The sequence below is a fragment of the Microcaecilia unicolor genome, chromosome 11, assembly GCF_901765095.1.
Source record: "Microcaecilia unicolor chromosome 11, aMicUni1.1, whole genome shotgun sequence".
Taxonomy (NCBI): Eukaryota; Metazoa; Chordata; class Amphibia; order Gymnophiona; family Siphonopidae; genus Microcaecilia; species Microcaecilia unicolor.
In genome coordinates this window covers 62,800,172-62,819,548 of record NC_044041.1, presented here as the reverse complement: position 1 = coordinate 62,819,548, position 19,377 = coordinate 62,800,172, and the positions used below count along the sequence as shown (strand labels likewise).

Genomic DNA, 19,377 nt, shown 5'->3' with positions numbered 1-19,377 from the left:
AGAGACGAAGGGGTCACGCGTCATTCATTTTGTACGACTGCACCATTGCGAAGCAATGGAATGCAATCACGCCTCATGGACCTATCACCGAACTGAAAAAAAACAAACCGAAGGTGCGTTACAGGCGAAGGGCTCACTCATTCCCTGCGCCTCCATCGTTTCGAGGCAACGGAATGCAACGACGCATGATGCACCTATCACAGGCAACTGTTACACAACAAAGGAGAAGCGTTCCACGCGAAAGGGGTCACTCATTCTCTGGGTAGCAACGTTTCACGCTGTTAACACCTCGCAAAAAGGGGGGGGGGCAACTACCACAACAACGGAACCTTTACACACTACTTTAGTAGCTGCTCATCTGCTTCCACGCCACTACCGTGATTATCAAACAGAAAAAACAACACACGCTAGCACCCGTTTCATTTGTTTTGGAAACGGGCCTTTTTTACTAGTCATTTATAAATATGTTAACACCGGTCCCAGTACAGATACCTATGGCACTCCACTATTCACCCCTCCTCCATTTACAAAAATGGCCATTTAACCCTATCCAATAACCAATTCCTAATCTGCGGAAGGACATTGCCTCCTATCTCATGACTTTCTAATTTCCTCAGGAGTCTCATGAGGAGATTTGTCAAAAGCTTTCTGAAAATCCAAATACACTACAATAACTGGTTCAGCTTTATCCACACCTTCAAACAAATTAAGCAAATTGGCGACGCAAGACTTCCCTTGGCTGAACCCATGTGGGTTTTAAACCTGTGACTTAAGTCAATCAATCTGGTTACATAGAATCTGGTGACCCTGATGAATCTGGTGTCTGTTTTAAAGTTGCATTCATTAGAATTGTGTGTTGAATTTACACAGCCAGAGACTTAATTCAATCGATTTGGTTACATAGCATCTGGTGACTCATAGCTCTGGAGGAGGGGCAATTTGTATAGAGCTGTGTGGTAAAAGAAAAAACAGAACTTTAAGTTTACTTTGTGAGCTGTGAGCTACGCTGGACATTTTCAGACTTGGTTTGATTGGTAACAGGTTATCTGTGTCCTAGTACCACCCACCCCTAGGTAAACTCCCTTTATATAGGGCAATCAAGGGACAAGTATCTTCATTCCACTTAATTGGTCAATCCTAATTCTTGTTATTCCCCATCATAGTTCACCTTTTCACACTTGTGAATCACATCATTATGACCTTCATTCAGTGTAATACATGTTCTGCTTTAATCCTAAGGCAAACTATCTGGAACCTTAGAGCTTGTCCTGTCTCAAAAATATTAGCTTTGAAAGACGAGATCAACAAACTCAAGAAGGAATTAGCTACAATTAAAGAAGCATCCAGGATTACTCATTTCCCAGCTAATTTGCCACCACCACCACTGCCTCAGAGAATGAAGCAGAGGAATAGATGGGTCACAGTAGGCTCTGGTAGACTAAGATCTGTGCGACACAGAAACATTTCCCCTCCCAAGCTTTGCCCCTGTCAAATTCTTTTGCAGCACTGCAGCATTATGGATGCTGAAAAAAAGTACTGTGGTGGAACCAGAGGCAATGAAAGTAAAGAAACATCCCCCAAATAAATGACAGAATGGTGAAAAGCAAAAAACTGTTACTGCTTGGAGACTCCACTATCAGAGGCATTAACTTAGGAACATAGTTCAGGGGTTCCAAACTAGTGAAATGTCTTCCAGGATATTCAGCTACAAGATGTATAGACCAAATACTGAAAGTGATCCGAGAAGAGAGCAAAGCTTCAAAACACTGATGCTGTAATTCACCTAGGGACAAATGACCTGGCCAAATAGCAAGTTTACAACACAAGAGAGCGTTCCAGAAGCTTGGGGACAGACTGAAATCTTTGGTTCAGACTGTGGCTTTTTCTGAGGTAATTCCTACATGGGGGAGGGGAGAGGAAAGACTACGCAAAACAGTGGAATTCAATAAGTGGCTTGAGTCTTGGTGTAAAGAAGGTTTTAGATACATAGGAGCATGGGGTAAAATGTGGAAAAATAACAGGCTGTACTGTAATGATGGTCTACATCTTTCTGTGATGGGAAAAAGGATCCTTGGGGAGAAATTCAGACAGTATGTTTCTAGACAATTAAACTAGAGAGTGGGGGGTGACAAAAGGAAGAGTCACCTCCAGAACAAACATGATGGCAGATGGAAAGGTCATGTAAATATAGAAAACCACCTACACTCACGGAAAGCTATAAGCACAAATGCTTGTTGTCTAAGTAAAAAGACCAGACTTGCAAGCCATGATGTTTGAAGAAAACTTGGATATTGCTATTACAGAGACATGGTTCAACAATTACCGTGAATGGGATGTGACCATACCAGGCATCTGGTCTATATTACCTGTGGATTTACAGCCTGTCTACTCATCCATCAGCCCTTCCTCTCGTCTTCACTAACTGGATTTCGATCTTCTTCCATCTCACCTCCACTCCTGCTACCCCATGGCACAATCATGTTCTCATCGTCCACAATTCAAATTCTCTGTCAGCCCTGTTGCATTCTGCCCTTACTGCTACTGAATCATCCTACACCCAAATTCCTCTAATCTCTGGACATAGGAGAATCTCATCCTGTGCGCCGCCTCGCTACTCGCCTCAAGTTGATCTACTATCTGCCCCTGTTGCCTCTAAGTCCCATCCTTGCATGCAATATCATCACACACTTGTTCCCCTCGTGCATGCGAATCAAGTGCAATTCCAATCTTTTCATGTGGGCTATGTAAATGCGAGATCAGTAGTGAATAAACCCAAACTGATATCTGACTGGATCTCCTCTGATGCTCTTGACATGGTGTTCATCACGGAAACCTGGATTTGAACACCTAAAAGGACCCCATCGTGCTAGATCGCTGCCCGACAGGATACAAGATCATCCACTGGGACAGAGTGGACAAACGGGGGGGGGGGGGGGGGGGGCTGGCACTCATTTACCGTTCTTTCCTCACAGTAGATACAAGTTCAGATTTGATCTCCTCATCACTGGAAGTTGCAGCCGTCAAGGTTCATCACGCCTCCCTTCATGGCCAGCTGGTCTGTGTGCTGTGCTATAGGCCTCCGGGTATCTGGTCAAGCAGTCAATCTGTGCTTCTGGATTTCATCTCCAGCATCTGCATGAACAACTCAAACATTCTTCTGGGTGATATCAACCTCCATTTGGATAATCCAGTTCCTGGATTTTCTCCACCTTTGCAACCTTGAATGCCCTACCACTGGTCCAACTCACTGTAAAGGTCATTCATTAGATCTCCTCATTTAAATTTTTAGATCAGAACTTTTCTCTTCACGATATTGGCTGGCTGGAAATGGCTTGGTCGGACCACTTCAAGCTGCAGTTCACTCTGGGTTGGCTATCCTCAGGACTCCCCCAGCCTCGTCAGACTCATCAATTTTACACCAGAGGAGTCATTGACCCCAACATGTTCTGGAGGTCTCTCTAAAGCCATGGATCAAACCTGCAACCATCCTTGCCAACCTACCTCTCTGACTGGGATCACACATGCAATGCTGGATACAACTGCACCCCTGCGTCTCAAATCCTCGTACATTCGTAAATCATCACCCTGGTTCTCAACAGACTTGAGAGCTTTGAAATGTGAGGCACGATGGCTGGAAAGAACGTGGCCTAGCCTCAAAATGTAACATCTCACAGAAACATGGAGTCAAAAGCCCTAAGACTAACTACACCCCATCTGTTCTGCCATGCCCCGAGAAAGGGAAAGAGTGAAAAGCCTAGAGTAGGATCCCTAATCCTGATCCCTTTCTCCCCTCCATTAATGATGTACACACACCCTGAACCTCAAGGAGGGTCCAGACATATTCTGGGTGCACCCTCTTACAGTTGCACTTAAACCATAAATCACCTAGCGAGGCACAGGCATGTCCGCCAGAAGACTGTCAGATAGTCAGTACTTTCCAAGCTGCAGCTTAAGGCTCTAGCTGCCACAGAACAGCCACATGGGTCTACTGGGCCTCCGACCTCGTCCATGGGAAGCTGCGGGAAACTCATAGCTGTGGAAGACCCCAGGAGTCTGCAAACTGCCCTAGGCCTTCTCAGAAGCCCTGAAAGGCCTGGACATACTGCCAGAACTGCAGGCAAGTCGGTCCCCCAGGGAGCGCCGGTGCTTCAGCCTTGCCATGCGGCACAGCAGGAAAGATGGCACACGCCCAAGAAAACAGCTGCCCTGCAGCCGCCAAAATGAGCCAGGAAGGAGCACAACGTTTCACGAGTCGGGATGTATAGTGCAGCTCCAGCACAGGAAACAGCAGCAGCCCAGTAGCTCCCACCTGAGGAGCCACTTTTGCTCTCCCCCACCGGCGCAGGTAGGGTAATGACTACTCACCCCCTCGGGAATCGCTGTCACGTGCCAAGTTGGTCCTCACACCCCCTAAGTTGATACTGCAAACTGGCATCAGCTCACTGCGCAGCACGAAACAAACTGAGTTTTGTTTTGTTTTTTTTAAATACAGTGCTCAAAACAACTTTTTGTTTAGGCAGGAGAGGATGCCGGAGCAAAAGAAACCTCAGAATTTTTTTTTTTTAAGTCAGGAGAAAACCCCAGTCAGGCAGAGAGGAGGCGATGGGGGTGGAAGGGAGGGACCGGTATATCTCCTAAATCTTCCTCAGTGAAAACCGAAGCAAAGAATTCATTTAATCTCTCTACTAAGGCTTTGTCTTCCCTGATTGCCCCTTTTACCCCTCGGTCATCTAGTGGTCAAACTGATTCTTTTGATGGCTTCTTGCTTTTAATAAACCTAAAAACATTTTTACTATATGTTTTTGCCTCCAACGCAATCTTTTTTTCAATGTCTCTGCCTTCCTTATTCTCTTCACACACACTTCACAGGTTGCCTCTCAAATTTCACTTAAACTGGATTGCTAATTGGCTTTCTAATAACCATCTGAAATTAAATACTTCCGAGAGAGACGTTTTATGTCCATTTTGTGCTCTCCCCCATACACACCACCGTCTCTCCTCACTATAATGCTCACAATACTCAAAATATTGGGGGTCACTCTTGATACCCATCTTTCTGCCCACATTCCATCCATAGTAAAAAACAAAACTTCCATACTTAGATTCGTGCTACTTGTAATCTGTTTTACATTAATTCCCTCCATACTCTCTCCACGGCCATTCTGGAGAGGAGAACAGCCTGTAGTGAAAGTCGCCAATACCACGGACCCTGAGGCAGGACGAGTGAGAAGTACCGAAACTTTGGCCAATGTCGGCCGTGGAGAGGAGAGACCAAGCGACAGTAGTTTTGAACACAGCTACAAGATAAGTGCTGGTTTGATTCACTATAAAACAATTGGTTTAGAAAGAGACTATGGTTTAGAAAGAGGCTGTTCTTGCCTATGACGACAGCAAGAACTCCGGCAATTAAAGAGCTGTAAAGCCACATTAAGGAGTCTGTTGAGGCTTTTTCCTCCGTTGTAGCATATATCATAGGAACAGTTCACCGTTAGGATTTGATAGGATAGTACAGTAGTAAGGTGGTCCTAGCGTACGGTCAAATATAGTGAGTAGTTATTTTTAAGATCCCCAAGCTAGCTCATCAAATCCTGCATTCTGACATCTCATCTCATCTCTTCAGTTTTCTAATTTCATACACTCCAGCTTGTACTCTTCATTCTGCCAACCAGCACCTTAGCCATTGTACTTGCTCTTCGTTTTAACACTATTGCTCCAGCCAAGTGGATTTCCCCCCTCCCCACTAACCTTCATTCAGATAAGATTTAAATCATTACTTAAAAAATAAAAAATCATAACGGCATACCCATCCTCCCAATCCAATACCTGTTTCCGATTCACTTTGCTTATGCCCCCCTTTCTCCACCTCATTATGGCATCACCAGCATAGCATAGTCTTTTCTCTTGCACTTCCTCCCCTCTACATATGTTTAAATTAACTTTTATGGATGACCAATACACAATCCAACCAACAACAGTCACAGCTTTAGCAATATAACCTCTCCATCCCCAAACCAAACCCCAACAACTGTGACCAGGAAATGGAATACAGAAGGTTTGGACTTTTATGACCCTCTGAAAGGAAGCAGCAGCAGCAACAACAACAACAACAAAAATGGTCCATGATGCTTAAGTTCCACACCAACCTACCTCTATATTTGATACTTGGAATGTAACTTGGGCCTCCTACTGGCTCTCTCCCTTTCACCTCTGCTAAATTTTGTACTCACTGAGGCATATTTTCAAAGCACTTAGCCTCCCAAAGTTCCATAGAAACCTATGGAACTTAGCCTCCCAAAGTGCTTTGAAAATATGCCTCACTGTAAGCCAGAGATATTTTATATCATTTGCAGTATAATAAATATGAATTATGAACTACACAATAACAAGGAACATCTCATATTTGATTAGAAACTTCCTGAAACATGAAAAAAATAACATCTCCCAGACATTGGAGGATTCTCTATAAGTATTGAGAAAGGGCTTAATATTAAAAAAACAAAAAAAAAAACAAAACCAAAAACCCACTGCTTTTCTGGAGGTGTTCCTGGTTAAGCAAACAGTAATTCAGTCATTTGAGTACCACATTTGTTTAGCCTCAAAAGATAGACTGGTAAAAGTTCTTTAACTTTTCTTTTTTATTGGGGGGGGGGGGGGGGAAGGGCAAAAAAACCCAAACAAAATCAATGGACTCTACCAATTATCTTAGCACTTCAGATGAAGGACAACCCTGAATACTACTGTTACTAATTACCGCTATCAGCCATATGGAACATTAACTCCCTATATCACCATGAAATTTCATCTCACCTGCAACAGCCATGTTGACCAAGCTGGATCCCGGTTAACAGCCTACTAAGGTTTTAACAATGACAACTCTGGGTACACTTTATCTTTGCCAGATTGAAAAATATCCAGCCAAGTCTGCTAATACTTGCAGACTAATTCAACTTGAGCCCTCTTTTCCAAAGTTCAAGACTGCTTTAAAAGCACACTTTTTCAAGATGGCATATGGAGTTAGGGTAAGAGTCTGCCATCAGTGCATGTTAGCTCTCCCAACCCTTCTTTCTCAGACTTTTCTTATTTATCTGTCCTGTCAAAATTATGGTGCTCTTTTCTAATATTTATTTTATTTACTTTTTTATTGTTAAGACTTCTTGAATTGAGAAAGGTGGTATATACAATTTTTAATAAGCCACAAATATAGGCAGATTAAGTGAACAAGAACTTGTACATCTCTGTATGGTGCTATATAGTCACAAACAGACTCATATGAGAGCATCTGGTCCAGCTGACATTGTACTTAATATATTTAGCTGAGTACTATACCTTCCATTCAATGTGAATTGGCTTTAAAGATCACTGGTTTTAATTCAAAGTTAGACTTTCCACAATCATTCTTGAATCATATTATGGACAGCAAGTTGGATAAAACATGTGTTTTTCACACACAAATAAATACATTGTTTTTAACAGTGAAGGGCCGATCATACTGGGGGCTCTCAGAAGTAGACCGTGGAATATTATGTTAGATTCGTTCCACTCAAAAGAAGCTACACAGAGGTTTCTGCAGAACAGTGTATCATCTCATGTGAGTGACTAATCACTAGACTTAACTATAGCTCCAACTTGTTTCCCTACCCAGCTTATTGCTAGATCTCACTCCTTCACATGCCGTTTTTCCCTACCCACATGAAAAGGATTTAAATAAACTATGACAAAGGAGATCTTGGGGATCAGAGTTAACAGATATTTGCCACAAGAACATCTAGGAATCCAGTGTCTGGATGTCAAAACATGTTTACTAAAAGGCCACAGTTATGCAAAATTATTTTAGTCGCTATAAAAACTGAACTCACATAATGGAAATCACTGGTGAAAGACGTACACATTTTTGTTTAAAAAATTAGCAGATAAACTTAAATATACAGCCAACATTGCTAACAATCCCAAGTAGATTGTTGGATCATAATACAGGACAAAGTTTTATCCTCCTTCCCCTTTAATCTATTACCACAGATATAGAACCAGTTCCCCTTAGATTCACACCGTTCCAATACAACAAAGATCATCAAGATAGTTCTGATTCAGCAATCTCTGAGTACATCTTACCTTACCTCTACTATGCCACATACCAGTTATGACAACAGCTGAAGTACTTGACAGACTGGTCATACATTAAATAACACCCATTTAATTGCTAGCTAAAGCACTTCAAGAAGTATTAAGTACTATATTCTGAGCGAGGAGAGAGACTGTACACAGTCATCTCACAGAGCCAAATAAGCATTTTGCCTCTTCGGGGAAGCTCTGGACTATTCTTGTTATATGAAGACATTATGTAACATTCCTCCACTACCAAGAAGGCTGTGGCTCAGCCCTCTCTCAGTTCTATAATATACCCTCCCCATGCACACACACAACTAGCCTTCTTGGTAAGACAAAAAGAAACTTAAGATTACCCTTCGTAAATCTAAAATTAGTTCCTCAGAAAGCAATCTAACTCCACCAATAATCTCCCAGGTGTTCGGCTAGTCTAGATTAGCATTTTTACTGTATCTCCAATAGCATAAATTACAGAATTACTGCTCACTTTCACTCAATATTTAAAAGCTAAACACTCATCTTTTAGGGAAATCACTGTACCCCTGGACACACAAGTACAGTTAAAACATTCCCAGCCTTGGCATTGGAGCAGACTCTGTGGGTGCTTGAGCACCCCCAATATTGAGAAAATTCCTTGTATGTGTCCAGGGAGGAGTTATTTTCATTGGGCTTAGCACCCCCAATAATTTTGAAAAGTTGGCTCCTATGCTGCTGATTTTTTTTGTTTCCTCAACTACTGAAATTTAACCACCTTAGTTTAATTGGAAGAATTATAATAAGTCCAGTTAACTACCTATATAAAACAGGAAATAGACACTGGACATCATGGCACATCTCCCACCTAACGAATGAAACGACAGCCAGTTCAAAAACAAAACATTGGCTTACTTTAGAGTAACGACGAGGCACTTTGGCTATTGGCGTCCTTCTACACAGCGAGTTTAGATCCTTTGATACATCCACAGTGCCCTTTCTCTCCATCGCTACTGGGGGCTTTAAGATGTTATACGACCTAGAAAAAAAAGAGCGGGGGGGGAGGGCTGTCAGCAAAGGAGAAGAAGCAGAATCAGAGGATATGGATAACACAAATAATGGGCACTGCAAACTGTAGCAGAAGGGACAAAGGGCACGAAGCTGGTGGGAGGGGGGGGAAGCAGGATAAGTAAAAGACAAGATAAATAAATTCCATCCCCCTCCCTTCAAGAGATCAAGTAGACTAAGTAGCGAATAACCAAACCATTGAGGCCACAGCACGAGGCAAGAGATCAGTTCATTACGACAGAGAAGGAACTAAAACACTAACCTAGAGGGGAACAGGAGACCCACACACAGTGAAAGAGCGAAAATTGGGTCACTAGTGGAACGGCTAAGAAAATAGGGGGGGGGGGGGGGGGGAAGATACCAGACATTCAATGCGAATGAAACTAAGGTATAACAGACTGAACAACCGGAACAAGAGAAAGCAAAGATGACAGAAAGAGCCACGAATGCGAGAAGGTGAAGGAAGGCCCCAAACCACCAAAGAATCAGAACAAAAAAAAAAAATAAAAAAAAGCAACAACCACCAAAAAAAGACGGAGACAACAGTAGAGGGGCAGGTCACAACGAGACTCCCGCAACACAACTCACCGGGTCCGCCCCGCTTCCCGCTCTCCCAGGCTGGGACACACAGCTCGCGCTCAGCGAGTGAGCACGTCCCGAGCGCGTACTTCCTATCGCTTCGCAATTAGTCTCTCTGCAGCCACCGTATCCAGAGCCTTCCTACTTCGCCTCCCCTCTAATAACCCCTACCACTCCCGCCTCTACGCACCGGAATCGCTCGCGTCTTGAGGGGGCGGGGGGGTTAAAGGTTACGAACGTACGTCCTTGCGTGACTGGCTAATACAAACGAGGTTAGATTGAGAACAAGAGACACCGCCTATTTAGCCCCAAAGGTTGAAGAAAACAGGAGCAGACAGGTGGCGGTGAGGGAAACCTATCTAGTCCATTATATGTGCTGAAGCCAGTAGGCGGAGCTTGCTGCCGTTTTTTTTAATAATCTTTATTGAAGTTATTTGATATAACAATAATATAAAACCATATAGAGCCAATTAATAATCGTTACTAACATTAACAAAGAACAATGCGAGTCAAACATGAAGCATAAACAAAAGAACAAATAGCAAACGCTATTCAAAACAAAAACAAAAGATTATTATAAATAACGGACTGCCTATGCAGTATACCATATGCATACCAATGCATACCATATGTATACCATATGCTTCATATAGCGCCCCTTAATTTCCCGTTGTCTCCTTCCAATGTCTCAATGTTCTTTTCTATTGATTTCTATTGATTTATTCCTTAACGATTTTGATTTTGTCTCGTTTAACTCTTCACAATGTAATCCATAACCTGAATTGTAACAAATTGTATTTCCATTACTGATAACGTATTGTAAGCCACACTGAGCCCGCAAAAAGGTGGGAAAATGTGGGATACAAATGCAATAAATAAATAAATAAATAAATGCGTGGTCCATCTGTAAAAAAGTCTAAAGCTGTTCCAGTTGGATTGGCAGTGCCTTAAAAGGTGGAGGACAAAAGTTGTTTTTTGGTTTGTTTTTTACTTTACAGATTTTTATTTATTTATTTTTAAACTTCCCGTATCTGCATATAAATATCATTACATAAAACTTTAATAACACTAACCTTCAAAAATTATTGTACCTGGTAGAAACAACAGCACTTATAAACTCTGTATTTTGTTCTCAATTTCTACACTGGTCTATACAATACAGATGGCCACATTTCAGTGAGGATATCCTGTTTCCTGATGGGTTCATCTTAACTGTTGTTGTAATCTGCCTTGGGAAGCCTGGTGTTATAACTACTACTACTACTATTTAACATTTCTAAACATAGTAACATAGTAGATGACGGCAGAAAAAGACCTGCACGGTCCATCGGGTCTGCCCAACAAGATAAACTCACGTGCCATTTTTTTGTGTATACCTTACTTTGATTTGTACCTGTCTTTTTCAGGGCACAGACCGTATAAGTCTGCCCAGCACTATCCCCCCCCCCCCCCCCCCCCCCGGCTCTGGCACAGACTGTATATATCAGGGGCGTAGCCAGACAGCAGATTTTGGGTGGGCCTAGTCAAGAAGTGGGTGGGCACCAAGTGTTCTCCTCCCTCCCCCCCTTGTGATCAGGCCAGTATCAGCAGCTCAGGAAGCTTAGACTGCTGAAATGAGCAGTGTTTTCAGCACCATCAGGGGGAGGCCTTCAGCTGGCGGAGCTTGGGGTCCCCACTAGCTAGCACTAAATATGTGCTGCTGTTGGGTGGGCCTGAGCCCTAAGTGGATGGGCAGAGGCCCACCCAGGCCCACCTGTGGTATATATTCTGATATGTCATTATTTTCTCATATCTGATCTGAAAAAGGTGATGTTGCCTTCAAAAGCTAATTCAAAAAATGTATTACGTTTCTAAAGCGCTACTAGGGTTACGCAGCGCTGTACAATTTAACATAGAAGGACAGTCCCTGCTCGAAGAGCTTACAATCTAAAGGACAAATGTACAGTCAGTCAAGTAGGGATCGTCAAATTGGGACAGTCAAGATTTCCTGAAAGGTATAAAGGTTAGGTGACGAAAGCAACGTTGAAGAGGTGGGCTTTGAGTAAGGATTTGAAGATGGGTAAGGAGGGGGCTTGGCGTAAGGACTCAGGAAGTTTATTCCAAGCATAGGGTGAGGCGAGGCAGAATGGGCGGAGCCTGGAGTTGGTGGTGGTAGAGAAGGGTACTTAGAGGAGGGATTTGTCCTGTGAGCGGAGGTTTGGGGCTGGAACGTAAGGGGAGATGAGGGTAGAGGGGTAATGAGGGGCTGCAGACTGAGTGCATTTGTAGGTAAGAAGGAGAAGCTTGAACTATATGCAGTATCTGATCGGAAGCCAGTGAAGTGACCTGAGGAGAGGGGTGATATGAGTATATCGGTTCAGGCGGAATATAAGACGTGCAGCAGAGTTCTGAACGGATTGAAGGGGGGGATAGATGGTTAAGTGGGAGGCCAGTGAGGAGTAGGTTGTAGTAGTCAAGGCGAGAGGTAATGAGAGCGTGGACGAGAGTTCGGGTGGTGTGCTCAGAGAGGAAAGGGCGAATTTTGCTGATGTTAAAGAGGAAGAAGTGACAGGTCTTGGCTGTCTGCTGGATATGCGCAGAGAAGGAGAGGGAGGAGTCGAAGATGACTCCGAGGTTGCGGGCGGATGAGACGGGGACGATGAGGGTGTTGTCAACTGAGATTGAGAGCGGAGGAAGAGGAGAGGTGGGTTTTGGCGGAAAGACGATAAGCTCGGTCTTGGCCATGTTCAGTTTCAGGTGGCGGTTGGACATCCATGCAGCAATGTCGGATAAGCAGGCCGATACCTTGGCCTGGGTCTCCGCGGTGATGTCTGGTGTGGAGAGATACAGCTGGGTGTCATCAGCGTAAAGATGAAATATATAAAAGAATATAAAGATGGAATATATTTAAATTAAATGGAAGTACAATTAAACTCTCATTTCATTGGGGCACATGGAATCACATCTTCATCTGTTTTGTAGAAGTTTACATTTTAGAAACACAAATAGATTATTCTGTTTTTTTAACATGTTTCAAGGGCAAGTGGTTTATCTCTATGTGGCTGATAATAAAAGGCGCTCATTGTGAACTCTATCCACCCTAAAGGGTTGTTTTCTGACTGTACATGAGGAATTGTTATATCGAATAAATAAGTGTATGTTTGTGTCCCTAGTAATGCATCCAAAGTGTATATAATCCTTTCAAGAAAGCCAATTGATTGTTTAACATATTAGTGAAACCACAGAGGCATGGTATGATCGCCTTTTCAATATGGTAATACGCTAAAGAACAGGTTATTTTGAGTTAGTCTTCACTGGACCAAACTTGCTTTCCTTGTGCTATCACCATAAACTGGATAGGCAGTGTCTTAAAAGGTGGAGGATAAAGGATTTTTTTTTTTAGGTTTATATCACATGTCATCCCAAGCAAAGTCAGCTTCAATGTGGCTTTACATTTGAAAATACAGTGAGGCAGAATAATATAATTCAGTTATATAATGGGAACAAATAGATGGAAATGTCTGAAACATTTAAAAAGTTGAGATTAGCATATATACCCAACTGGGCATTTAAAAGTCTGTCCTTGAATTATGCCGCGTCATAGCCATGCATAGACAGTTATTCAAATATTATCGCATGTATACAGCAGAACAGGCATTCATACACACATTGCAAAAGTAAACAACAACTTCTACAGAGTATATACAAAATGTAATTGTTATTTTCTCATTTCCAACTTCCAAAATTCCAGACAGCAGATATACAGATCAGTAGGACCCAAAGCAGTCCAAGACAAGTAAAGTCAGAAACAACACAGTTTATGCCTAATTGTTCCACCATCCTTAGGATTTACCTTTGGGTTTAAAAAGCAAAACTATATGCATGTAAGGACTGGATACATTAATTAAAGTTTAAATACATCAAATGCCCTTAATATGTAATACTTGGTAGCAATAATAAAATAGTGATGGAATTGTTCACATAGCAAGCAGCCTGAGACAACAAATTTATTTTCCATTGAACATAATTAACTTTGTATGAATTTGGCAGCTAATAGTGTGTTGAACTGGACAACGTTGGCACATTTAGACTGACTCTGGACTTTTGCATGAAGGTAGCTCTGCCCTCATTATTCAATATCTGTAGTAGTAATAAAAATATCAAGTGCATGTTTATAATATACCACTGCAATTCACAAAACAAAAGAAGTTCCCGCATGCCATCTTTTTATTTTGATCTAGGCACAGGAAAAAACATGTTTTAAAATGCTCCTAGGTTTCAACCTAATTCATGTTTGGTGTGGGATATACATGTCATAAACAAGTAAATAAATAAATAGAAACTCAAAATGTTGAGCACCTGATTCTTGTAACATGATGTCTATTTTAGTGGTAATTTACCAGGAGAAAAAAAAATCTCTGCATAAATATAACACATACTAGGGTGTCCCTATAACCAGCCCCTCCAAATGACACACTGATTACGATGTATTTATTTGGATTTTGCTCACACCTTTTCAGTAGTAGCTCAAGGTGAGTTACATTCAGGTACAATGGGTATTTCCCTGTCCCTGGAGGGCTAACAATCTAAGTTTGTACCTGAGACAATGGAGGGTTAAGTGACTTGCCCAAGATCACAAGGAGCAGCCACTCCTCCACTATACTATACTACCTATGAAAAGTTATTCCGTTATTATACTTCCTCTATATAAATCCATAAAGAACGACAATTAGGATGCAGCAGCTCATAGGTTTGTTTGCTTTGAGTGTACTGGGATGACGGCTGCGTGGGGAAGGGGAAACAGATATTACCCTAATCGGATTAAACATTTTGACGTCAGCCCCTCTCTTGTTTTGAATCCAGCCTCCTTGGAAGGCGATACGTGGTTGCAGAGAGACCTACCCAATAGTGAAGAGGTTGGGAGCATATGTACTAGAAGGAGCACTCTCTCTTTGGCTAGGAGAGTTCAACTCTGAAGAGGCAGGTGTGTCTCTCAGTGTGAGCGGGAAGTAGAGCGGGCTTGGTGGTGAGTTGTAGTTGCGGCGCTGCGGGACTCTCGTTATGATTTTTTTTTTAATGTTGTTTATGTTAAAAATAATCTTTATTGAGAATATTTAACAATACAATAGTACAAAATCATATAGAGTCGAATTGTATTCTTTATTAACATGTTATGTATGTATAAAACGAAGAACAAAACGCTTTAAACATGAAGCATAAAACAAGATAACAAATGAGCAGATGTATGTATTTATTTATTGCATTTGTATCCCACATTTTCCCACCTTTTTGCAGGCGCAATGTGGCTTACAATGTGTCGTTCTTGGTGATATATAGATTATAACGTAATCACTTATTGCTACATAGAATTTATTTGAGTATCAAAGTAGTTTAAAACGAGTATATGTTATACAAACAGTTCTGAATATAGGTATGGGAGATGTATGGAATTACATTTGTTGCTCTGTGTGGTATGCTTTGTTAAAGCGACGAGGCTTTAATGATATACGAAAGTTTGTTAGATCATAGATTATTTTTAGGTTCCGCGACAGATGAGATGCGAGAAAACAATCTTATGGTACACTGGAGATTGCTGAGTGTTTTTAGATAACTAATGATCAAATTGAAGTTATTTAAGTTTACAGGTTTCTGGAAATGAACTTTAGAGAAATCTATATAAATTAATTCTCACCTGCAACATTTTGAAGCTCACTCTGTGGGAGGGAAACATTGAAGCCCTGCAGTGTTGGTAGGCTAGGCTGTCAGCAACTCACTCATAGACCCGCCCTCAGCCACGCCCCATCCGCACATAATTCACAACCCCAACGTGCTAAATGAAGCCACCACCGGCAGTTGAGGCGTCGAGATATCCGCTTTCCCCTTGAGTGTGTGCCCCGCCCTTGCGTCACTACGTGATGACGACGAGGGCGGAGCACTGACACTCGACAAAACGCCATCTCCCTCTGCCCCTCGGCAGCCATTTTTCTGACGGAACCCGCATCATGGAGCACCAGCAGCGGACAGGTGCCTGGAGGGGGGCTGAGGGACTGCTGGGTTGGTGGCCATTTAACGAAACGCCATCTCCCCCTGCCCCTCGGCGGCCATTTTTCCAACGGAACCTGCATCACGGAGTACCAGCAGCGGACAGGTGCCTGGAGGGGGGCTCAGGGACAGCTGGGTCGGTGGCCATGGGTGGCTGCAGGGGGGCCTGGAGAACAGGAGGCTCGCAGGACAACAAAACCTTGCTAGGCCCCGTTTAATCTCTCACTGAAACGGGCCTTTTTTACTAGTGTCTTAATATTTTCTAAATAATAATACAGACAATAGACAAGTTAGAAGTATTTTTCCAATGTTGAATAACTAATTTTAGAGCAAAGGAGATAAGAAAATCTTACAGAGAGGCTTCTTTATCTGAGCAAGAATAAGACATTATAAGAGATTTCCAAAATGTGTTTAAAAGCCAAAGGTTCTGTAAACTCAATAACTTCCTGTATTTTGGACCAAATATCAATCCAAAAGGTGTTTACATTATTACAATCAAACAACATATGTTTAAGTGAGCCTTTCTGTTTGGAACAGGCAAAACACAAATCCGTAACAAAAAAATTTGCATTTAAAAGATTTAATAGGGGGACGTCCATAAGGCTCTATGTTGAAGGAAGAAAAGAGATTGAATGATGGAGGAAGAGAGAGAAGGTCTGGGGCCATAGAGCTAGAAAAGAGACCATTGTTGATTTGACAGTTGCTCACTAGATTTAAATTAGATAGTAAATTTCCTGGAAGACAGTAAGTTGCAAGATCCCAGACAACATGGTTTTACCAAAGGTAAATCGTGCCAAACGAATCTCATTGAATTCTTTGACTGGGTGACCGGAGAATTGAATCGTAGACATGCTATGGACATAATCTACTTAGATTTCAGCAAAGCTTTTGACACGGTTCCCCACAGGAGGCTCTTAAATAAACTTGATGGGCTGAAAATAGGTCCCGATGTGGTAAACTGGATTAGGAACTGGTTGACGGACAGATGCCAGAGGGTGGTGGTAAATGAAATTCGCTTGGAGGAGGGAAAGGCGAGTAGTGGAGTGCCTCAGGGATTGGTGCTGGGGCCGATTCTGTTCAATATATTTGTGAGTGACATTGCCGAAGGGTTAGAAGGTAAAGTTTGCCTTTTTGCAGATGATACTAAAATTTGTAACAGAGTGGACACCCGGGAGGGAGTGGAAAACATGAAAAAGGACCTACGGAACCTAGAAGAATGGTCTAAGGTTTTGCAATTAAAATTCAATGCGAAGAAATGCAAAGTGATGCACTTAGGGTGTAGAAATCCACGGGAGATGTATGTGATAAGCGGGGAGAGTCTGATATGTATGGATGGGGAGAGGGATCTTGGGGTGATAGTTTCTGAGGATCTGAAGGCGACGAAACAGTGTGACAAGGCGGTGGCCGTAGCTAGAAGGTTGCTAGGCTGTATAGAGAGAGGTGTGACCAGCAGAAAAAAAAGAGGTTTTGATGCCCCTGTACAAGTCGTTGGTGAGGCCACACCTGGAGTATTGTGTTCAAGTTTTGGAGGCTGTATCTTGCTAAGGATGTAAAAAGAATTGAAGTGATGCAAAGAAAAGCTACAAAAATGGTATGGGATTTGCGTTACAAGACGTATGAGGAGAGACTTGAGCACCTGAACATGTATACCCTGGAGGAGAGGAGAAACAGGGGTGATATGATATAGACGTTCAAATATTTGAAAGGTATAAATCCGCAAACGAACCTTTTCCGGAGATGGGAAGGCGGTAAAACGAGAGGACATGAAATGAGATTGAAGGGGGGCAGACTCAAGAAAAATGTCAGGAAGTATTTTTTCACAGAGAGAGTGGTGGATACTTGGAATGCCCTCCCGCGGGAGGTGGTGGAGATGAAAACGGTAACGGAATTTAAAAATGTGTGGGATAAACATAAAGGAATCCTGTTCGGAGGGAAGGGATCCTCAGAAGCTTAGCGGAGATTGGGTGGCAGAGCTGGTGGTTGGGAGGTGGGCCTTGTTCTGGGTCTGTGCCCTGAAAATGACAGAAACAAATTGTATATATGATAATCGATTTATATTCTTTTAAATTATGACCATTATGTTTTGTTTTTTTTTAAATGTACATGTGAATGTATGTTTATGTAGGATTGCATATGCATTTTAAATTTAAATTTTTAGATATTATTTTGATGTTGGTCCTGCACCATTGCATTATATATATTTTTTACTGATATATTTTTATGTATTTTTACATTAGACCCCTGATGCAGGCGTTTGTATGCCGAAACACGGACCGTGTCTGGTCTTCATTATAAATAAAGGACTACATTTTTCTCAATCCTGAAGGCCCAGTGTTTGCTTTGTTTGTTTGGTTGCTTTTGTATGCTGTATTCCCTCTTTTTTTGTGACTAGAAACAAATCAGTCAGGTATACACATAAAGTAGCACATATGAGTTTAAATTGTTGGGCAGACTAGATGGACTGTGCAGTTCTTTTTCTGCCATCTACTATGTTACTATGTAGATTCAGTTTCCCAAGCTTTCTGTGAAGAAGAACTTAATTGTTTAGAGTGAGTTTGAAATATCTTACTAAGGCAGAGTATTTACCAGAGTGGTGAGAGACAAGGAGAGATTGAAAGGGGAGTGAAGGGAGCAAAACAGTAATATTTAAATTAGTATGAAGTATATAGCCTTTTGTAGTCTGTGCCAGTTAAAAAATGAGTTGGGGAGGGAAAATTCTTGTTGCAATTGATTTTATGTTTCCATTAGATATTAAGAAGCCATAAATTAGTTTCCTTATGCCAAAGGGCCCAATCAAATGGCTTATCTTTATTAGAGGACTATTCCAAATTGGCATATCCTAAAGAACTTTTCGGTTTGTTTGAGAAATAAAATTTGAATCTTGTAATAACATAAATAGTGGTGGGCTTGATCTTTTTAAAAGTAATCATCTCGGATAGGAGATGTAGTGGTATAATACTGTTCAAAAATAAGACAAGTAGGGAAGATTTAATTTATCATCCATAAACAGAAACCACTTTGAGGCTTTATCTAGAATGAATGATCCTATATAATAAAACTCACCCTCAGCGTTCTGATGACACTGACATCAGTGTCACTTCCTTCTGGTTCGAAGGGTTCGTGGTGGTGAAGCCACCGAAATCACTGTCTCTGGGCCCCGCCCGCGCGTCAAACGTGATGATGGCGAGGGCGGAGCAATGGCGTCACAGAGTGAGGGCGGAGCAATGGCGTCACAGAGTGAGGGCGGAGCAATGGTGTCAGTGGCTTCACAACTCAGGAGATGAAGGTGGCGTGCGTTGACGAGGTGCGGAGCAATGGCGGTCAGTGGCTTCACAACGCCGAAGGGGTGGGTGGGGGGGGGGGTTCGGGAGGAAAACCTTGCTAGCGCCCGTTTCATTTGCTCCAGAAACTGGCATGTTTTACTAGTTGTTGATATTGTGTGAAATTTGGAAAATTGACTCCTCTTTTTTTTGTTTCTTTTGGAAGGTGTAATATTTTTAAAGCAACACAGGGAGTTTTTTCTTCCATAAGAATCTAATGAAATTATCTATTGATTTATGTTTAAATAATTTTCATTGATGAAAAACAAAAGATAGGAACAAATTGCATTAAGACAATTATCATCATCAAATA

The 19,377-nt window shown here is 42.0% G+C and overlaps 2 protein-coding genes across 4 annotated transcripts in view; one reads left to right on the top strand and one right to left on the bottom strand.

The window, feature by feature from the left end:
- The window catches only part of EIF4ENIF1 (eukaryotic translation initiation factor 4E nuclear import factor 1), a 229,477-nt gene extending 219,638 nt beyond the window's left edge, over nucleotides 1-9,839 (bottom strand). The window contains 2 exon segments of the mRNA XM_030217483.1: nucleotides 8,992-9,115; nucleotides 9,733-9,839. Of these exon segments, the coding sequence (XP_030073343.1) occupies nucleotides 8,992-9,084 (93 nt within the window). The 5' untranslated portion in view covers nucleotides 9,085-9,115; nucleotides 9,733-9,839.
- Nucleotides 9,840-14,661: 4,822 nt separating this feature from the next.
- Nucleotides 14,662-19,377, top strand: part of SFI1 (SFI1 centrin binding protein) — a 306,787-nt gene continuing 302,071 nt past the window's right edge. For 2 of the 3 annotated variants that reach the window (XM_030217587.1, XM_030217590.1), the window contains exon 1: nucleotides 14,662-14,728. The gene's annotated coding sequence lies outside the window, so the exon portion shown is untranslated. The remainder of the gene's footprint in view (nucleotides 14,729-19,377) is intronic. The other variant, XM_030217588.1, reaches the window with a different exon arrangement.